Source organism: Topomyia yanbarensis, chromosome 3 (genome assembly GCF_030247195.1).
Source record: "Topomyia yanbarensis strain Yona2022 chromosome 3, ASM3024719v1, whole genome shotgun sequence".
NCBI lineage: Eukaryota > Metazoa > Arthropoda > Insecta > Diptera > Culicidae > Topomyia > Topomyia yanbarensis.
In genome coordinates, this window is record NC_080672.1 from 25,184,832 (window position 1) to 25,205,941 (window position 21,110).

Sequence of the window (21,110 nt, forward strand, 5' to 3'; positions counted from 1 at the left end):
CCCGATCATTGTCCGAATTACCTCCAATGTCGATACTTCTTTGCAAAATCCAAACTGCATCTTGGACAGTCCGTGCTCACCAGCCGTGCGTTTCGTCTGTCTGAATAATTCTTTCCAGGTCGTTCAGTTGAGCTGCCTCTAGGTGATCACAAAGTTGTTTCACGGTAATTCCGAAACGAATAAACATTTCCAAATGGTCGCTTCTGAGTGACGCAGCATTGCGCACTTTCATCAACAACGTTTTCAGCAGCTTTTCGGGCTTTCCGAAAAGATTTCGCAGATCTCTAATAACGTCTGGTACCGAGTCTGGAAGTACTAATCTGCCTCTGGCGGCTTCAAGGGCGTCCCCCTGCAAACTGTCTTGAAAACGTTTAAGATTATCGATGTTCGAAAATCCACAAGCTTCGGTGGTGTATTTGAAGCTGCTGATGAACAGCGGCCACACTTCTGGTTCACCTCTGAACGTTGGAAGGTGTTTCGAAATAGCCTGCCGGGCAGCCAGTTGCTCTTTCGTCACTCTGACTATTCGCTGCGTCAGCCCGTTATGCCCTACATTTCTCGACGTGACCACGGTTGCTTCTGGGTCCGCTGCCTTGTTTTTCTCCAAATTTTGCTGAGTAGAATTGCATTCCTCATCCCCGCATTCCTCATCCGCTCTTCCCTCATCCGCGCTTTCCTCATCCGCGCATTCCTCATCCGATCCCTCTTGATCATCGTGGGACTCAAGTGAAACATTATCGTCCTGTTCTTCGTGAGTCGATTTCGTTCCTTACGGGTACGCTCCCCGAAAATCTCCCGTAGGCTTGACCTCCTTCTGCTCCTGCTTTGAGAGCCAACTCTGAACCTTCTTTGTGCTAATTGTTGGCGAGTCCGTCATGTCCGTCTCCCGCTCCATCTTGAGTTCCCGTTCGCGCATATCAATTTCCATCTGTAATTGCTTTTCCATCCAACATTTGTTCATCTTTATACGTTTCGCTCGAAGTGCTATCTGCATTGAGAATTCCTTCTCCCTCGCTGCTTGTTCCATTTTCAGCTGTTCCACATGCTGGCCAACAGTAGAACCTGCACCTCGAACCGAGTCCGTTTTTCTTTTCGAAGAGCCTTTCTTAGAACCTTTCTTGTCCTCGGAAAACGCAAGTGTGCTTCTCTGGATTTGGTACACGTTGGGCAAAACCAATCCACGTCTCTCACTTCGTCCGTGACTCCCGCACACTTAAAATGAGCCCCATAATGTACAATCGTTGCAGCTTACCATGTGGTAATCCTCTTCTTCCGGACCTCCACATATCACGCATGTAGCTAGAACCTCTACTACCTTTTCCGTCAAAGCATTGGAAGCCATCTTTTGAGGTTTAATCCGGTCCGATAATCTTTTGATTTCGTTCGGATTCCTTCCAGAGAAACTTTTTGTATCTGGCCTTTGTACAACAACAGCAGCGGCAGAACAAAACTGCAATAGTGTACTTAAGACGTTTCAAATTTTAAATAAATTCACAATCCAAAACTTACGGTTAGTTCCTTCTCGATTCCTCCTGCAGATAGCTTTTATCCCTTTTCCTAATTCACGTCCAACTATTTTCCTTCCTCCAACTATCTCCTCTCACAACTTTCGAAATTTCCTTTTGCTGTCTAGAAAGCTTCTTCAGCGTGTTTGCCCAATCCGAAAATCTAACGGTATTGATATATGAATCTAACGGTATCTATATGATGACAATTGTAATTATTTTTGGCTCGTTCGACAGCACGTTGACATTTCTAACGTCATTCTTTTATTTCGTTCGACGACAGTGGTGCCAGAGGTGTTATCCCGAACACAATGTTTCCGAAAATGATTTCACTCAGAGTTTCACAAATATGCGTCTATTTTTCTGGGATTTTTTGTTAAGAACAAAAACACATTTATTCAATAATGATTTATTGTTGAAATATACTCTTAATTTAAAACGGTCAAGGCAATCAATTTAACACAATAGAGCAAAGACCAGCTAATAATAATAATATAACACTGACCACCGTGACACTGGTTGCGCTGCCGACATAGACGAATTTGCGACCCCAAATGGCAAACGTAAACAGATCCGATCGAGGACTAATCAGTGTGTGACGAATTTCTACATAACCCGATCAGAAGCACATAACAGAAATATTTCAAAACTATATCTCGCATTGTTACTTGTTATAAATTTCTGTTATTTTAACTACTAACGAGACCTAATTTACAACACAACATGTTACAAAAAATGTGTTCTGTTATAATCTTGTTATTTCATTCTGATCGGGAAGGCTCACTAAAACATATACGGGAAGTTAGTAAATACAAAACACTCTACGAATGACACTTCAATCGCAACTTACGAATCTTGAACAAACTGCCGCTCACTGTACTCGAACTCGTCCACTTCCAGGGGCATAATACTCATGTCAACACTGTTCGGCAACAGGAGCACGCCTTCGCCGCTTGGAAAGACTCCATGCAAATCGATTGAATTAAATTGCATAGCCTCAACTGTAGCAGAAGGATTATCGAAACGCGTCGCACAGGACTCCAGCTTGTCTCCCGTGCAGGCGAAGATGGCACAAGTAGTAATGTTACCGTCCGCAAAACCACCAAACGTACGCATTCCATCGTTCACTGCCAACCGGTAGCGATAGAATTGCTGTATAATACCGATGGTTAGTTGCATCTCTAAACAATTGACGGATATTGGACTCACCTGATTAGACGTCGGTAAAGTGACAGTATAGTTGAGAGTGAAATTACAACAAAGTAGATTTTGACACAACGTTAGTTTGTAATCGTTGTTGCTCTCCAAAGGAAGATTGACGGTTTCGTAAACATCGATAAAGTCACGTTTCAAATCTAGGGTTTTCATTGCGGACGGGTCATACTTCACGATGGGTTGTTTTACTATGGTAGCTTCCGGTCTGTCTATCTTCGGTACCTGAGCTACGTACAACTTCCTGCAAGATATAAAATTTGGTTTATCGAAAAAACAGAAAATAGTGGTCAGTTACTCACACATCTGCTTGGTAGTTCATAACGGCTACGATTCGTCCACGTTTTCCAGCAAACACTCCGGTTCCGGTGCTTCCAATTTCCGGATAGCTGGTACCCGATGCCAAAAAGTTAACATTGTTCTGGTACGCCCATGCTTGCTGAATCTGCGCAGCGGTTAGGAAAGGTAACTCCGAAAACCACATAGTTGGGAAAATTATATCGGTTACTCCATCACGGATTAGGCTCAGAGCTGGTTGTTCGAACATTAAATCGAAACAGGTAAACGTGCCAAATGTGACTCCGAAATCCGTTTCAAAGCGTACCGCTTCCGCCCAAGCGGTCGTATTTATACCGGGTTCATCGAAAAGATTGTACTTCCGGTAACGTGCGATGACAAACCCGTTTCGGTCAAACACTACGTTCGTATTGAAGCGATACAGTCCATCGGCTGCGCATACCCTCCAATCGCTATCTTCAGGACAAAGCGCCTTCTCTACTAGATTGACAACCAAATACTTTTTACGCATTCTGGCAACACAGGACAAATCACGAACAATAGCCTCATACTCATAGTTATTGCAGGGAGCGATGCGTTCAGAAGGAGCGGGAACAAACGACGCTGTTTCAATTGCGTTTAATCCGTACTCCGGAAAGACCATGATATCTACCGGATCCGCTTCCGTGGAATTGATAAGCTGAATGTATCGGTCGAGATTTTTTGCGGTATTGACATCGGGGGCTTCGGTTTCTTTTTCTTTGTAGCTGAACTCCACAACTCCCGCCCAGTAATGGTCATCGGAGGGAGCAGATAACTGCAATCATATGAATAAATGATTAGATTTGTCTGACTGAAAGGGAAATTGAGCCATTAATAATCTCAGTCCCTATTATTGCTCAATCGTAATTAAATGCTCTATGTAGTGAAAATTACTGATCAGTTCTGGAGTTGTTTGATGTACATAAAATTACAAATATGTGCCAGGTGCTGCTCATTGGGATGAATGTTGGATTAATAGCCCTTTCATGTTTCCTTCTTCTCCTTACTCCTCTTCTTCGTTGTCTTCTTTTTCTTATTCTTCTTATTTTCCATCGGCCTATTTCCGCTACGAGGCCAAACACCAACGCCAGAAAGGTGACTCCATTATCTAGACTATATTTCGACCAATCAACTTTTTTCACCTCAGAAAAATTTCAACGACCTCGGCTAGGATTGAACCAAAACCAACTAGGGTAAGTCACGCTTACCACTCACCCACCGGCGCCGCCTTCCATATTTCCTGTTTGACAGTCTAAAAAACCTGTTTTAATCCACCTAGCGGTGCAATTGTGCCTTTCTCATTTCTCTAAACTATGGCACGGAGGCTTTTTATGTTCAACATAATCGTGGAAATGTCCATTACATTCTTAGTACACTTTGCACTTATACACAATGGCATGCCAGCCACGAACTTGATGAGCTACGTGTCGACGGTGAAACACTTGAAACAAAAAAATATCATACTCCATTAGCCTAATCAGCATTAGATCAATGTTATCTGCTTGCTAACTCATTTTGTCATGCGGGGCTGGGTATGTGAAGAGGGCGAAAGTCCCATGAACGAACGACTCCCCAGCTTAAATTGGTATGCTTTGTGATATAGTGGTGGTTTAAAGATGATGGGGTTGAAAGGGAGGAGTATGAGGGCTGGATGGGGTGGTGGTCTGAGGGGTGATTTAAGGAGATTTTTAAAGGAGGGGCGCGAACAGTAGATGGGGGGTGTAACCCCTCTCCGAAAAACCATCAACTACGCCCCTGTTAAAATCCAGAAACCCTAAACGAGTCGAAAAAAAAATTTAGGCCGGGATTAGGTTGACGTTTTTCAGAGTGATTGCATAACCTTTCTATATGAGAAAGGCAAAAATGTGCCAAAATCCAAAAAAGTGAATCGTAGTCAAATTTTTTTTCGAGTTTGCATCAAATCTCGACGTTTCATGCACCTTGAACACATTTAGCATCAAAAATAAAAATTCTATTTTTAATTTTTCCTATAGTTTATATGAGAAATTTCTGTGTGACCGCACTCTGAAACCCGTAATTCCGGAACCAGAATTCCGATCGATCCAAAATTCAATAGCAGCCGATGGGAAGGTTGCACCTTTCATTTGAGACTAAGTTTGGGCAAATCGGTCCAGCCATCTCTGAGAAAAATGAGTGACATTATTTGACACATACGCACATACATACACACACACACACATACACACACATACACACACACATACACACACACATACACACACACATACATACATACACACACACATACAGACTTTTTCCGATCTCGACGAACTGAGTCGAATGGGATATGACACTCGGCCCTCCGGGCCGGGATTAGGTTGACGTTTTTCAGAGTGATTGCATAACCTTTCTATATGAGAAAGGCAAAAATGTGCCAAAATCCAAAAAAGTGAATCGCAGTCAAATTTTTTTTTCGAGTTTGCATCAAATCTCGACGTTTCATGCACCTTGAACACATTTAGCATCAAAAATAAAAATTCTATTTTTAATTTTTCCTATAGTTTATATGAGAAATTTCTGTGTGACCGCACTCTGAAACCCGTAATTCCGGAACCAGAATTCCGATCGATCCAAAATTCAATAGCAGCCGATGGGAAGGTTGCACCTTTCATTTGAGACTAAGTTTGGGCAAATCGGTCCAGCCATCTCTGAGAAAAATGAGTGACATTATTTGACACATACGCACATACATACATACACACACACATACACACACATACACACACACATACACACACACATACACACACATACACACACACATACACACACACATACATACATACACACACACATACAGACTTTTTCCGATCTCGACGAACTGAGTCGAATGGGATATGACACTCGGCCCTCCGGGCCGGGATTAGGTTGGCGTTTTTCAGAGTGATTGCATAACCTTTCTATATGAGAAAGGCAAAAATAAATTCCATACAAAGCCATCCATACCTGCTGACTGACCGCTACATAATAAGCAATACAAAATATGACAGCTCTTATCTTCATTTTTGTGGAGCTTCAGCGACCAAACAAGCAATCAGGTCCTTAGCCGGGTGCAAATGATAGACAACTGAGCTAGGTTCGGCAAATCAGCTAACAATATGCATCTTTTATCAAATCCCAGAGTTTTTGCTTTTCGTTCATGTGTACGCGAAAAACATTGCATCCTTGTTTATTATCGCACTATCAAGCTTCATAACTGATCTTATCGTTCCGGATTGTAGTCGTAATCAGGGTGTTTTCTTACTCGAGCATCACATCTTTTTACTTCTAAAAGAAATGTATAGAATTGATTCAAACATTGAAAACGATTTTCGAGGCCCATGTAATTGTCTCAGCAATGGCTGAACGAGACTAGTTTCCGTTTTAGGCTATGTTATTTAGTTTCTGAGACATGGATAATTTTGTCAATCTTGTTTTTGACATATATCTTTTAAACTAAACAATTTCGTCACGCTACATGCATATGAATATTAATCTTACAAAAATGCCTTTCCTACAAACGTTTGATTGTAAAAATCCGTTCACGAGCTGCGGAGATATTAAACTCTTGATATTTTTGTTTTTCACTTACCCTATTACAATAGCTAAAAATGAAACCGTTTAATTAAGAGAATTACTTTGCTGGCCTTTTAAGTGCAAATCTAAACCGATTTTGAATATCGTGGTATGAAAACATCTACGTGTCAGTGTGTCAGTTCACTTTAAAGATTTATGCATTTTTTCCAAAATAAGGTATCTGCTCCATGGATTAAGCGTTGCGTTCAACCGTGAGTTGGATGTGTGGTGGTGTATGAATACACAGGTCTTTAAGTAATCCGCTTAGTATTAAGAGAATAGCTTTCTCATATGGTTCACATTCATATTATACTAGCGGCATCATCTAAAGTAACTAAAGTTTTTGAATCACAAACTTCTAGCGAAAATTTGATTTCTTTTGCGAGATTTAGGAGAATTTTAATTACACGGTGCTACAGTGGTTTTGTACTTTTCAAGTGACCTAGTATAGGTTGAAAACCTCGTAAAATGCAACACAAAACAATGTTTGAAAAATGTTGTACACCCTCAAAATCTTGATTTTGGCAAAAAAAAACTAATTTTCGGGACTTTCGGCATTAAAGAATTTCTATGCGGTCATTTTTCAACTGAATTCAATTTTTTAAGTGTTCTGAAAAGAAGAAAAAAATACCTTTTCAACAGTATGCTACTTTACGGTTTTGGGACAACAATATGAAAATATCCTTAATTTTATGATTTTTTCATTAAAATTATGAAAATTGCTGAACATTCTCCCTAAGAAGCGTCTCTGTTTTAATAAAAAATTAGAAACAACATTCAATTTCGCATCCAACGAACTATTTATGATCAAAATCGGTTGAAAAATGGCAAAGTTATTAATTTTTTTCCAAATTAGAAACTTGCTCGCATGAACTCTTAAGGGGTTAGTGAGGTATTGTCTCGCATTATAAGATGCCATAATTATATCTTCCGTTACGTAACGTATACACTCAAAAGTATGTGTGTGAATTTTTAAAGTGGGAATTAGAATAATAACGGAATATATAATTATGGCATCTTATAGTGCAAGACACTCACTAACCGCTTAAGAGTTCATGCGAGCAAATTTCAAATTTGGAAAAAAAATATAACTGCCATTTTTCAACCGATTTTGCTCATAAATAGGTTGTTGGATACGGAATTAAATGTTCTCGCCAAATTTCTATCTGAACAAAGACGCTTCTTAATAAAAATGTAAAGAAATTTTGATATTTTTAATGAAAAAATCGCAAAATAACAGGTACTTTTATATTGTTATCCAAAAACCGCATAGTACTCTTAACCCTTTCATGCCCAACTTTTTTCTAGTGCATGTAGCGTTTCAAAACTATTTTTCTTGAAAACGGTGGGGTCAAGAAACTCGAAAAAACTTTTTTTCATAAAGGTAGGTGCTTCTCTTGCAGTGCTAGAAGCTGCGAAATTTTTACCTTCCAATGCTCACTACAATTCTCCTAGAATATTCACAATAGTACAATGGCTTGGAAAACGTAGCCAAAAATAGTCTAAATTGATAAGTTTTATCATTTTTCACTAATATTGCATCATAACGAAGTTATGTGAAAAATTCATTTTTCGTCATCAACGTAAAGTGTTCCTGGCAGCACTGCTCCATCGGAATTCAATCAGACTAATTGCAATAACTTCAGTTCTAGAGCTGATCCTTGTAGGTGTTAATACTGAAATGAAAGCCAATAGTCTCATTTATTAGCCTTAATTGTTTTGGTGAGCAAATCTCACCTCAATCAAAAGTTATAGCTGTTTAAAAACGTTGTTGTCCACAAACAACATGGGCATGAATGGGTTAACAAAAGACCATAACATGCAATCATTAGAAAGGTCATTTCTTCTTCTTTCCAAAACACTTAGAGAATTTAAAATCGGTGGAAAAATGACCGCACGGAAAATAAAATCCTGCAAAATAGTTTGTTTTTGCCATAAATCAAGATTTTGAGGGTATATTCAACTAATAAAACGTGGTTTTGTGTCGTATTTGACGAGATCTACAACCTTTAACAGACCACTTTAAGTACATTCATTTTTTATTTTGTAGCACCACGTTAATGATTTAGATGCTACAACCATCTGATATGCTCCTTTTAAGACATGTGTTGTGCTCATCGACATAAACACATTTTTTAAACATTATTTTTGACTTCCAAGCATGTCCCAAAATAAGACATAATTAAAGCTTGTGGGTAAAGTTAACATGTGGTGATGGTAAAATGAACATCTTCTGCTGACAATGTTTTTTTATACAAAATGTTATGTATGAATGCAATGCATAGCACTGAATTGCATTTTTCGAGCAATGCTGATGTCTCAGTGTAACATAAGCATTGCATACACACAGGAAATATTGTGTGTCAAAAAAAATTGTCACGGTAAAATTGAATTTTCATATCGTAACATTACGATTTTCAATCTTGTGACATCTAAACACGGGCCCTATTCTCACAGTCACGTCACCTAGTGACTAGAACAAAATTTCCCTCTAGTCACTAGGTGACGTGACTGTGAGAATAGGGCCCCACATATACAAACTTGAGGTCATCCATGGGTATTAACATTTTTATGATTTGTTGAAGAACAGTGACGGTATAGCAGCTTGAAGTTTGCATTCCCACTATTTTCGAGGTTCTTGGAGTGCCAAGATGATCCATATTGCCCCCACTACCACCTGTTCACTTTATCCCCTAAGACATGTCATGATGCCTACTTATCTCAAGGTTCCGCTCTTCATATTGCGACAAGCGTCAAAGTATGCTCGGATGCCATAGATCTTAGACAATTTTAGACCCCCGCCCACTTTGTTTGAAGCTTTGGAAAATGGCACTTTGGGAAAATATGAGGAAAAAAATATGTTAAAACTTAAAACTTATGCAGTAGCACTCGGAAAATTACAATTTATACCTTTTTACAAAAAAAAACTTTCTTAGCATTTAATGGATATAATAAAGTTTCTCGAAAAATAAGTGGAGTTTTGGGACATTTCGTACAAAAAATATTTTTATCTACGATAAAATCAGATTCTATCACAATTGCACATTATTAAGGTCACTAAGCCGCACATTTTTTCTACAGAAAGTTATTTTCTATCATGAACGGTTTTCGCTTCATTGTCATTTTGATACGTCTGTCACGTTACACAATTGTCGCAGTGAGTTTGGAGATTGCCCGATCAAATTGAAAAAGTCTGTTCCGTTGACCCCAAATTTGCATGAACACAGTTTTATGTTGAAGCTTGGAAAACAGAGAAGGCTTTGAAATATAGTTTTCCTGAAGAAATTTTTTTTTTCGATTTTATGGAGTGTTCTCAATGATCTGTCACGTTACAACCAGAATCTGTCACGTTACAGTTCTGTATTTTTATTGAAGCAAGCATATCGAGATAGTCATACACAGATCATCCTTGATTTGGGAACTGAGTAGTAACGGAAAATTTCACGTTTATTTTGAAAAACATATTGGTTTTGATGAACAAACGTGAATAACTTATGAAAAGGTCGTAATTTCGCGCAATAATACATTATGTCGAAAGAAAATCTAAAATTACTTAAAAACATCTGCATTTTTAAGGACAATTTTTCTTGAGTATTTTGAATTGGAAAAATATTTTGAAGAACTTTCTTTAACTAAATTATTTACAGAAAAAAATATAATAAAAATTAAAAATTAAAAGATTTTTGAAATATGTTTCATGTTTTTATTATAAAATATTTATTGTTAGTTTCTCCACAATGCAATTATATTTTAAACCTTTTTTATTTGATTAAATTTGAAACGCGTTATGTTTTTTAGCGTTTAATATTTGTGAGTAACTTATTAAAAGGGCGTACTTTCACTATGGATATTTAAAAAAAAATAATGATTCGGAAAATTTTTCTTAAGAGCATTTTGTTTCGAAATGATATTTTATTTTATTTTATATTAATATTGTATAAGAAAATTATATTCATGACTGGAAAATATTATGAAATTTAGAAGCATGCTTAAAGTCGTTGTGAAAAATGCTTTCTTACCAATAATTTCTTAATAATGCAATTTTTGTTTCTTCTATTTTTAGGCTTGCGTTAGCAAAAAAATCATTGTTTTTTGAAATTATGCCTTTTCAACTTTTTTTGTCTTTTCTTTTTGAAAAATTTCACCAAAAAATATTCACACAGAAAAATTAATTCCCTAGAACTCGCAATCATATAGTTTGGCTGTACAAATGGCGATTTTCGAACAATAAATTTTGAAAGTAGCGCGTTCAGGATCTCATACGACCTTTTTAAATATTACTCTTGAATAAAAATTGTTTGTTTAGCAATTCGAAATACTTCGTCTCCAATAGAGATGAAATGTAAAAAGTTTCATCAGAATCGAAGATGGTCACCATTTTTGTCGTAATTGAATCAAACTTGATGCAATTGCTTTATAGCAGAAAACATCTGTCACGTTACATGAGATCAACTGTGTTTTCTCAAAAATGAATAAAACTTTCAGGTTTTCACTATACAGTTTCAAAAAGTAGACTCAAAGTAGTAAGAAAAAATGTAGGTTAGACATTGTATGCAAGCTGTTGGTGTGGTCCACAAAACTTTTCCGATTTTTTTATGTCACGTTACAAATTATTTATTTTCCATTACTTCACAATTGAAAATAAGCATTAATTCATATTCATTTCAAATTTTCAAACAATATCATCAAATTTAAATTAGACTACGATGGAAAAATGTGGATTCAGCCAAAAAGTTGAAAATATGGATTATGTTTACCTTTTTATCTCCTTGCAGTCTTTTAGTCATTTTCAGGTTTGCAAGAAGCATCAACAAACTTTTATAAATGACAGACATGAAATTTTTGTCTAGGCTCATAATTCATTTTGTTTAACATTAGAGGTTATATACATACGGAAAAACAGTTTGACGCAAAATATGATAAAAAAATTTCACCTGTGGTTGCCATTTGCGGAGCCTTGACCATATGAGAAAATCTCAGAACTGGAAAGGACCTGTACGACCTTTACCAGAATATGAAAAGTTGGGGTTCCAAAGCATTTTGTCGTCTATAAAACAATTTATATATATATATATATATATATATATATATATATATATATATATATATATATATATATATATATATATATATATATATATATATATATATATATATATATATATATATATATATATATATATATATATATATATATATATATATATATATATATATATATATATATATATATATATATATATATATATATATATATATATATATATATATATATATATATATATATATATATATATATATATATATATATATATATATATATATATATATATATATATATATATATATATATATATATATATATATATATATATATATATATATATATATATATATATATATATATATATATATATATATATATATATATATATATATATTAAATTTTATCAAATTCTAATGCATATATCTCAAATTTTCTTTAATCAAATATTATTAAATGTACCTTGTTGAACGTGGAGAATCCTAGCAAAATAAAAGTAAATTTGCTAACTCTATTAAACAATAAGTGATCATGAATTTTGGACATTTGATGAAAAATGTGGTTTCTGGACTAAATGTCAAAAAGTCTGATGTATCTAAATTTTTTCGACCACGAATCTATCTCTACTTTGTTCCTGAGAATTATAAACGTTCAAAAAGGTACATATAATAAAAATGATTAAAGGATAATAGTGGGGATAAATACAGAAGATTTTTTGGACAAAATGTTCCAAGGCTTCAACTTTCCTTATTTAAGTTGGACATTCCAGTTTCCTGATACTTATTTTAAGGTCCTTCAATAAGGTCAAGAAAGAAAGAAAACGAAAAGATGGAAACAGAATAGAATGAAAATACTATGTAGAAAATTCATTGTATATTATTTAGCCACTTCTTCAAAAACTGGTAAACCAACCTACAAATAGTGGGATTTTTACAAACATTTCAGGACTTTCCGAAACTAAAATTCTAAAAATTCGTCCAATTTGTTTTATTCATATACTTTATTTTTTGAATATTATTTATCATGTAGATATTTCCGAATTTTGTAGAGTTTCTGATTGTAGTTTCAATAGGTTTGGTGAGATGACAAAGCATAACTCAGCTCTGATAACAGAAAAAATAAATTTGAAGAAAAATAAATTTCAATCCCGCCTTTTCACATATTTGATCTATTTATCCGCATAATCTAATTCGATCAAAGTTTCTGGGAAATAGATAATTCCCACGTTTCTCAAGTGCAATGGATCAGTTTCATTCATTCATTCGGGCGGTACAAACATCAACAAATATTTCCATAGATAATCACACATCAGTCCAATGCTCCACGTACCCGCCAATATATAAGTGCCTGACTTGCGATTAAGAACTACATTCCATTCCATAATTGAAATATGTATACATATCTTTACCAGCCACTTGCTACTTCCTACGTGAATTACTATGAAAGCTTCCGAGAACGCGGTATAACCATTACCTATTATCAACCACCAGAACGAAAACCTCTCGGCGGACCAACCAAAGAGTAATCAGTAATTATTTATTTACTTTTCATTTCGTTCATTTCAACGTCGAAACTTCTTCGTTCTCCTAGACAGGTAGACCGTGGGCAAGAACCCCACCTACATATGGTATGCCACAGTAAACGAAAGGTTTACCGTCATTTTCCGTTTTCTTGGGGGTGGTTCGCGCAATTACATAATAAAAAATATATTTTTGGCTGTATAGCACATAAAGTACTCGACATAAACCAACGCCAAAGGACGGTACAGAAATTAAAAACGAAAGCTAGAAAATCCCTGATAGCGCGAAAAAAAATCAACATTCCAGCTGAGTGATTCGTATTTTCTCGCATTTCGTTGCAGAAAGTCCATTGGCAAACTGGAAGTCATAATAGGTCAATGGAAGAAAGAGCCTACGTACGCAGAGTACAAATTAACGAACCATTGGAAGTGAGCTTGAAGGTGAATAATTCACCTATAAAATTATTATACGTGGACGTATAAAAATACTTCGGGGTTAACTTTTGCAACTCGGTTGAGTTCTAATGCTGAATTGATCCTCTTGATTGTTGTGGCATCCGTATTAATCGGTGGCTATCAAAACTTATATATAATGAATCAGAAATAGAAAGCTCATATTTTCTGAACCATTAAGTGGAGAAGCACTCTCCAAATATTTTCTTCCTTTCAAACATTCGCCAGTTCCCTAGTGCACTGAAACTCAGATCACTTGAGCTTCAAAAATGACATGATCTCAAGATTATTTTTTGAAATTCATAAACCAGTAATTTTAGTCCAGAATGACCATCAAATTAAATCTTTACAAGTGTAATTACATATCGTTGCAAACCGAAACAAACGCGCTTATTGTATTTTCGTGTAATATAAATGAATCGAGGTAATATTTCCATCATTTCATCATTTCGTGATGTAAATTTTGTTACTTTGCCTCGTGCTTTAAATTATTTGTTAGAACTCAGGAAACTGCATTAATTTCCCTACCATTCTATATCTGAAAACAAAAATAAAAGTGCAGTCCCGATCTTCCCCCGCACTTATTTTTATCGTCTCATGCAATCGCGTACGATGTTTACCCCACAGAAAGCGAATTGACTCACTGACTTAGCTGACTGTCGGAAATAAAAATAAAAGTCCGACCGTCGCATCGCGCACCCAACGACTTCACCATATAGGGTGATGTGCCTATTATGGCAGTAGAGCCTATTGTGACCCTATTTCGTACCCCTTGGTTTCGAACCAAGCATATGAGATAATGACAATATGGATTTGGCTAAAATAGGTGTGCAAAAAAAGCTCAAGTTATATTCTTTATTTGTTGTGCACATACGTATTCAGAACTATCCACTAAATCCAACTTTTAATTAAAACAAAATCACCTTATTGAAATATCTGCTGATCCGCCTCACTCGCGTAGTGAACCGAAACAGGACGCAACGGCGCTTAGCAAAATAAACACTTTCGAGCCAGCATTTACCGCCTCATATCTCGTTATTCCAGCACAAATATACTAAACATTGCACTGATACATACCTTTATTTTAGCTGGAGAACCTTTTTACGATTATTTCACTTTAAAAGCACTCGTCAAACACTAGAATAGGCCTAGTGTTATAATAGGATAAAACTAAATACGGGGGTTCCTATTGTAGGCATGTTTTGCTGATACACTACCACAATCAAAACCAACTTTTTGCATCCATCATACAGAAAAGAATCACCAGTGCGGCCAAACCAAAACATGAATTTGAAAACATAATGTTATGGAATTTCAGGTATAAGTAATCAATTATTTCAAGTTATTCAACTAATTGTTGATCGCAGATATTTTATTTTCATCTGCACATACAATCTGGATCGGGAGGAAGTAATGTGTGATGTGAACTTTATATTCCAGTTGTTAACTTTCGCATGGTTATTTCCTGCATGCGCAGTTCTGGGTGCTCTTCTATTAACAGCTGATGAGTTTCTTTCGTGTGCGTGATGTTTACGTTTGTTTTGATCGGCTGAAAAAAGCAGAATGATTCATTTTACAAATCACGCGTTGGCGTCCATGATCTGGATACCTAGTTAGAATCGACGCAAATGAAATATGAGGCATTGCGTTTCAACTAGATTGTTTTTCGATGAGGTGGAAATCGGCACACCCATGAGGCGATAATTGGAACGTTCAGGTGGGAATAGATGCACAGAATAGAACATTTATTTTCATTTATGCTGAAAATTGAGACAATTCTGCCAAATAAGCATTATACAGATGTTTAAGAAACAGTACACTGATACTTTATTCTGAAAAAGGTTATAGGTAATATGGCTTCTTTTTAAGTTGTTCAAAAAATAGTGCGACCCTCTCCATAATGGTGCCAAAATAGGCTCATCACCCTACATACCAATAACCCATACATCATGCTGTCTAGCAGCCAAGCAAAAACCAATCTCGAAATCGCATGTGATTTGAAAAACCTGCACGACAATTTGCCAAACAACGGCTGGGACCAAACCGAGTCGTGCTACCCATACATATATGTACATGTATGCATATATACCTAATCACACAGCAGTAGACTCAGATGAAGCGTAGGAGTTACGCAGTCGGAATCGGCAATTGAAGAAGAGCATCCAATTGTCGCGGTTGTCCGGGGGTTCGGCCCAAGCCAAGCGGAAGCGCCACTAACCCGGAATGGCACACGACATGAAAAATTGGATTTAGATGAGCTCAGAAAGATAAATTTTGTTAGAGTGGCTCAGCGATGGTCAGGGAAACGATTATAAATTCCTAAGTAAAACCATACAGAGCTGAACAAAGTTTGTCAACTGAATCCAAACGGTAATCAAATTAATTAATCAAAATATGTGCTTCTCTCGCAGTGCAAGAAGCTGCTCAATTATCATCTTTCAATGACCAATACAATTCTCCTAGAATATTTAAAATAGTGCAATTGCATGAAAAGGCTAGCCGATGAAAGTCTAAATTGATAGGTTTAATCAATTTTTAATAACATTTCAAGAAAACGAAGATAAAATTAAATTTTCACAGCAAACTATAACTGTTCCTAGCAGCACTGCTCCAGCGAAATCCATTCAGACTAATTTCAAAAACTTCTAGTTCTACTGATAATACTGATAACATTTAAATGATTCACAGTCCCAAAGATCCGCTACAGATTCATTTTGATTATCATTCGTATAGAGCTGTTTGAAGCGAACGTAGCGTCTCCTCAAAGGGGTGTGCAATACCGAGGAGGAAATATTTGTGAGCTGCGCACGGCTGGTTGATTAATCAGTCTTTGTCGTTATGTACTACTAGCAGAGGCAATTATTTTGTGGATGGTCAAAAAATTTAAACCAGATTTTAAAACACTCGACTAGAACTCGTTGGTGATTGGTTGACGCTAATTTCATGCACCGAGCCTCAAATCTTGAACAGAAAAAGTTGTGATTTTTGTCGGTTTCTACTACCTCGCCAGAATGATAACAGAATATAACAGAATGCAATTTTCGTAGTAAGTTGTATTATAAAACTGGTCTCGTTTCTCGTTAGTAGTTAAAATAACAGAAAATTATAATAAGTAACAGTGCAAGATATGGTTTCGAAATGCCTTTGTTATGTGGGGGCAGGCTCCGTGAACTGACTGTAATAGTTACTTTGTTCAGCTCCGTGCTAGTAACAGGGGCCAATTGAAACAAAAAACCCTCACCCGGAGAATATTTTCTTTGGAAAACAGATTAACCCTCATCAGCGCTATCAAATCATCAACCAAGAACTAAATTTGATTAACTTTCCCTTCGCCAACTATTATTTTTAGAAACACACAGAAAAAAACTGACTAAAGTCCGTTTGTTATTGGTTCCCGCTAATTAAATGCACTGAGCCGCAAATCTGTCAGATATCGATGTGCTTAGAATCCGTCGATTATCCAATGCGCTTAAAAAATTGTGAAATCCAATTGTTCTATATTCGAAAATGGTCTTATGGAACTTATTCGACTTATGGAATTTGTTCTTTGGTTAATCGTTTCTCTAAATTTATTTTTATATGAATAAAATAAATAAAACAAAAAATTAATAATGATAATAAAATAAATAAATTGTATCAATTAAACAAACTAAATAGAATTGGTAAAATGAATCAAAAAATACACAAAACAAAATGAATTCGTCGTTCCAAATGAAAATATTGCTACAAAATTGAAAGAATGAATTGATATGTATCAAATTTTTAATTAGGATGAAATAAACAAAATGAATCTCCGAAAATATTAGTCAGATTAATAAAATGAAATAAAATGAATAAAAAGTATTATCTGAAAAAATGAATAAAATAGAAACAGTACATAAAACAAGTTAAATTAATGATAATAATAAAATGCACGAACTGAATCATAATGAATTCAAAGAATGAAACGAATTAATCAGATAATAGGAACTCAAATGAACACAATTAATAAAAATATTACTGAGTGAACTAAACGATTTAAATCAAATGATCATAAAATTAAAATTAGTCATATATTCAAAATGAATAAAATGAACAGAACGAATAAAATTCATGAAATGAATAAACTGAAAAAATTGGTATATAGAATGAAATAAAAAAAATTAAATAAAGTAAATGAATAAAACGATGTGTACGAACTTGAGAATGATTGTTTCAGAAAGTTCTGAAATGTTTGGAAAATCCCCATTATTTAAAGAATGGCTAATTAATATACGATGCCCTTTTAAGTATTTCAATTCTTTTCTGTTTCTTCTTTTCTTGACGGTGTCGTTTAAGATTATCTGTTATTTTTATTATATTTATGGACTCTAATTAGTTGGAACGCTCAATTTGTTTTGGAATTCAAAGTTATCTTTTAGGTCACGGCATTCTGGAAAAAAATATTTATTTCGCCGCAAATGACCACGCACTATAGAAGGTTCAATACAAACGGGTGACTAAAACATTTTGTCTCAAATTCATGTCTAAAAAGTTTGCTTTAATTAATAATAATGAACGACACTAATAGAGGGAGATTTAAGCATGACAGAATTAACAAACAATTATGTGGAGGGCTTTTGTGCAGAATGGAATTTTCAGGTCCAGTATTTTAACGCATGATTAGAAATTAGAAATAATAAACTAAGATGAGGTCACTCTTAAAAAGAGAGCAAAAAAATTAAAAAGAGAATACTATTCGTGAATGAGACAGGTAAATATTTCAAAGTATTAATTTGCATTGAAGTAAAGAGAAGGAAGTGTGCAGTGTCCAGGCTATGTTGGCGATTATATTTATTGTCGATAGGACAAAAGCCATGAATTTAGTCGATTATAAAAGAGTTGTAAAATTAAAGTTGACTTTACCCAAATCGTTTCCCAAAATTGCCCCAAAACACAAATGGTTCTTAGAAGGAGGTAAAAAGAGGTGCACTCACCTTAATGATGTTGGCCGTCGTCATCATGTGACCCCGGGAATTGCTTGAGAGCTGCCTATTCCAGAACACCGTCACTAGTTTATTTATCCTAAGCGAATTAGTCATTCCTCACAAATACACAGCGCTCTTCCGCGACTAGATGGTTCGCCGACACAACATATTCGATCCGAGAAATTTCACAATAACCGCTCCGTTGCCGCAAATGAATCTGCTGCTTTGCCGTTGCATTGGTAGTGGCGGTTGTTTTCCCACCGTTTTCCACCCGCGCTGTGGTTGCTTTCCCGGGCAGTCTGAACAATTGAGGTCTGTAATACTGTCTTCTTTGCAGATCCGGATCCGCTGTACAGGTTTCGATCGCCTTGTTCGGAAACTTGATCACGTACTCGGTGGACCAAACCGGTTCTCCTCAGGATTTGGCCAGCCGCACCGGATTCTGGCTGTTGCGATCGAACCGAAATGTCGTGGTGATTGTTGCTACTACGAGTGTTGCCGACCTGGGAAGAGCCGGACTGCACGGACTTTTCTCTCAGGACCGGGCCGACGTCGCCGAGGGATGATTATTGGATGCTCCCGAATAGTTGTTGCCGTTTTTATCTTGATTTTACTGGCGAACTCGTTGGAACATAGCATCCGCACGGCAGCGTGGTTTGCTCTTATATTCACTGCCGGCGTTGACCCTTGCTGCACTATTTTATACTCACGCCTCGTGACGATGGGGATGTTTTTTATATCTCCTGCCTATGATGGTACGGATGCGAGAGTGGTGTCTTCTGTGTTAACGGTATCGTAGGTGTTCCCGGCGACTACTGACAACTCTACGGGCCTCCTTTTAAACCGTCCGTAGGATCAGCCCCAGTTTGCTCGCCCTCGCACTCTTTTCTTGAACGCTCACCTCTCTACTGACTTTTTTTCCACGTTTTTTCCTTTTTTCTACCTTTTTGACGTTTTAGCCTACGTCCGGTTTTTGTTGCCAGACAAATTTGTTTTTGTCAAGCGAGTGTTTTACTTGCACACCTTCTTCTGTCGGGTATGCCGTGCACGCTTATCATAATTACCTCAATGAACCATAATTTAATTTTATAATTTAATTCAATATGCACATTATCTTAACCATTATGTGCAAACATAACACAGTCTCCTTCCAGCCATCCCCATAGCTTGCGAATCGTTTTGTTCGGAATTCTTGTTCCGGAGATATGGATTAATAAGTTCTATATAAACCAATACCATGAAAAAGGCTACCAATTGGGACTGTCATTGACTACAATTGAAGCGTTCTCAGCATACCAAATATGGGAAACTGAAACCATCGATATAAGTTAGAAAAATCACGACACTTGCATCCCCCATCGAGAGTTCAGCAGGTCTTCGATAGGCTTTTTCCTCGGATCTAATTTGTGGATATTTTTGGACATTTTCATAAAAGGTCATACCAATATAATGAATATGCATATCTAAGTTTTCTAATGACATATTTGAACGTTGTTTCATTCAAAATTCAAAAGAGATACGAAAAGTTTAAAAAACATAGTGGAATACGCCTGTTTTCAAAATTTTCATCTTGAAACATACAAATTATCCAGTTAAGTCGAATATTTTTCTGAAATACCCAAAGATTTCCGTAATTATAGGGTATATAAACACTCTGTATAGAATTGAATTAAATTGGAGCTGGTGTAGTTTTCGATTCTTTGGTCACATGGTTGCAAATTTTGCAAAAGAACTCAAATTTTCCCTAGTTTTAGAATTCAAAAATACTGTTGCTCTCGGTGATGTAACAGTAAACATGTAAAGTATAACATGAATATGAATCATATGAGAAATCTATTATTCTATCTTACTAATAGGATGATTACTTGGTGATCTGTGTATTCATATACCATCGAATATTTACTTGATGACTGAACGCAATGCTTAATCCAAGGGTCAACTCTGGAAAAAATCGAGTAAATTGATGGCTTTGAAGTGAACTTATATATATTAATTTTTAAGAAATAATCCCTTAATTATAGGGTAAATTCGCAAATTGTTTTCAGAATGTAAAAAGTAGAGGATTTTAAGAGGAAAATGACCCCGTACCCCACATTTCCGTATTTTTCGAGAGGCGGAAATATCTCCATTCAAATACCAATGTTATTTTTTTAAAAAGTGGTATGAATTGTAATTTTTTGAGTGCTACTTCAAAAGTTATCACAGTTTATATATTTTTCCTCCATATCTTCCCATAGTACCAATTTCAAAAACTTTAAGCGAAGTGGCTGGGGGTCTAAAATTGTCCAAGTGATGTGAAATTTGGCATCTGAGCTTACTTTGACATTTGTAACAATGTGAAAGGGGGGACCTCACCAACCTACCCCCTAATGTTTGAAGGCGAATTTATTACCACGACACTGTACAATTTAATTCACTACTGTCTGTAAGTTATTTTAAAAAATGAAACAAACTTTCATAGAGGCAATACACTATTTTATATCTCAACGGCAATTGGACATCTAATGGCTACCGTACGAACTGAACTTCCTGAAGAA

The 21,110-nt window shown here is 36.0% G+C and overlaps 1 protein-coding gene across 1 annotated transcript; it reads right to left on the reverse strand.

The window, feature by feature from the left end:
• Positions 1-1,938: 1,938 nt before the first annotated feature.
• Positions 1,939-18,977, reverse strand: LOC131693995 (vanin-like protein 1). Its single transcript, XM_058982322.1, has 5 exons — positions 18,583-18,977; positions 3,020-3,810; positions 2,715-2,961; positions 2,356-2,657; positions 1,939-2,288 (listed from the first exon to the last, which is right to left on the reverse strand). Exons 1-5 carry the CDS (start codon positions 18,685-18,687, stop codon positions 2,267-2,269), a joined length of 1,467 nt encoding a protein of 488 aa, XP_058838305.1. The 5' UTR covers positions 18,688-18,977; the 3' UTR covers positions 1,939-2,266.
• Positions 18,978-21,110: the final 2,133 nt, after the last annotated feature.

Excerpts from the sequence above, each read along its gene's own strand:
- LOC131693995 (XM_058982322.1), bottom strand. The coding sequence starts at position 18,687 with ATGACTAATTCGCTTAGGATAAATAAACTAGTGACGGTGTTCTGGAAT. Across the intron at positions 2,658-2,714 it reads CTTTACCGACGTCTAATCAG|CAATTCTATCGCTACCGGTT; the intron begins GTGAGTCCAATA and ends GGTATTATACAG. Across the intron at positions 2,289-2,355 it reads CGGCAGTTTGTTCAAGATTC|TGAGCCTTCCCGATCAGAAT; the intron begins GTAAGTTGCGAT and ends TATATGTTTTAG.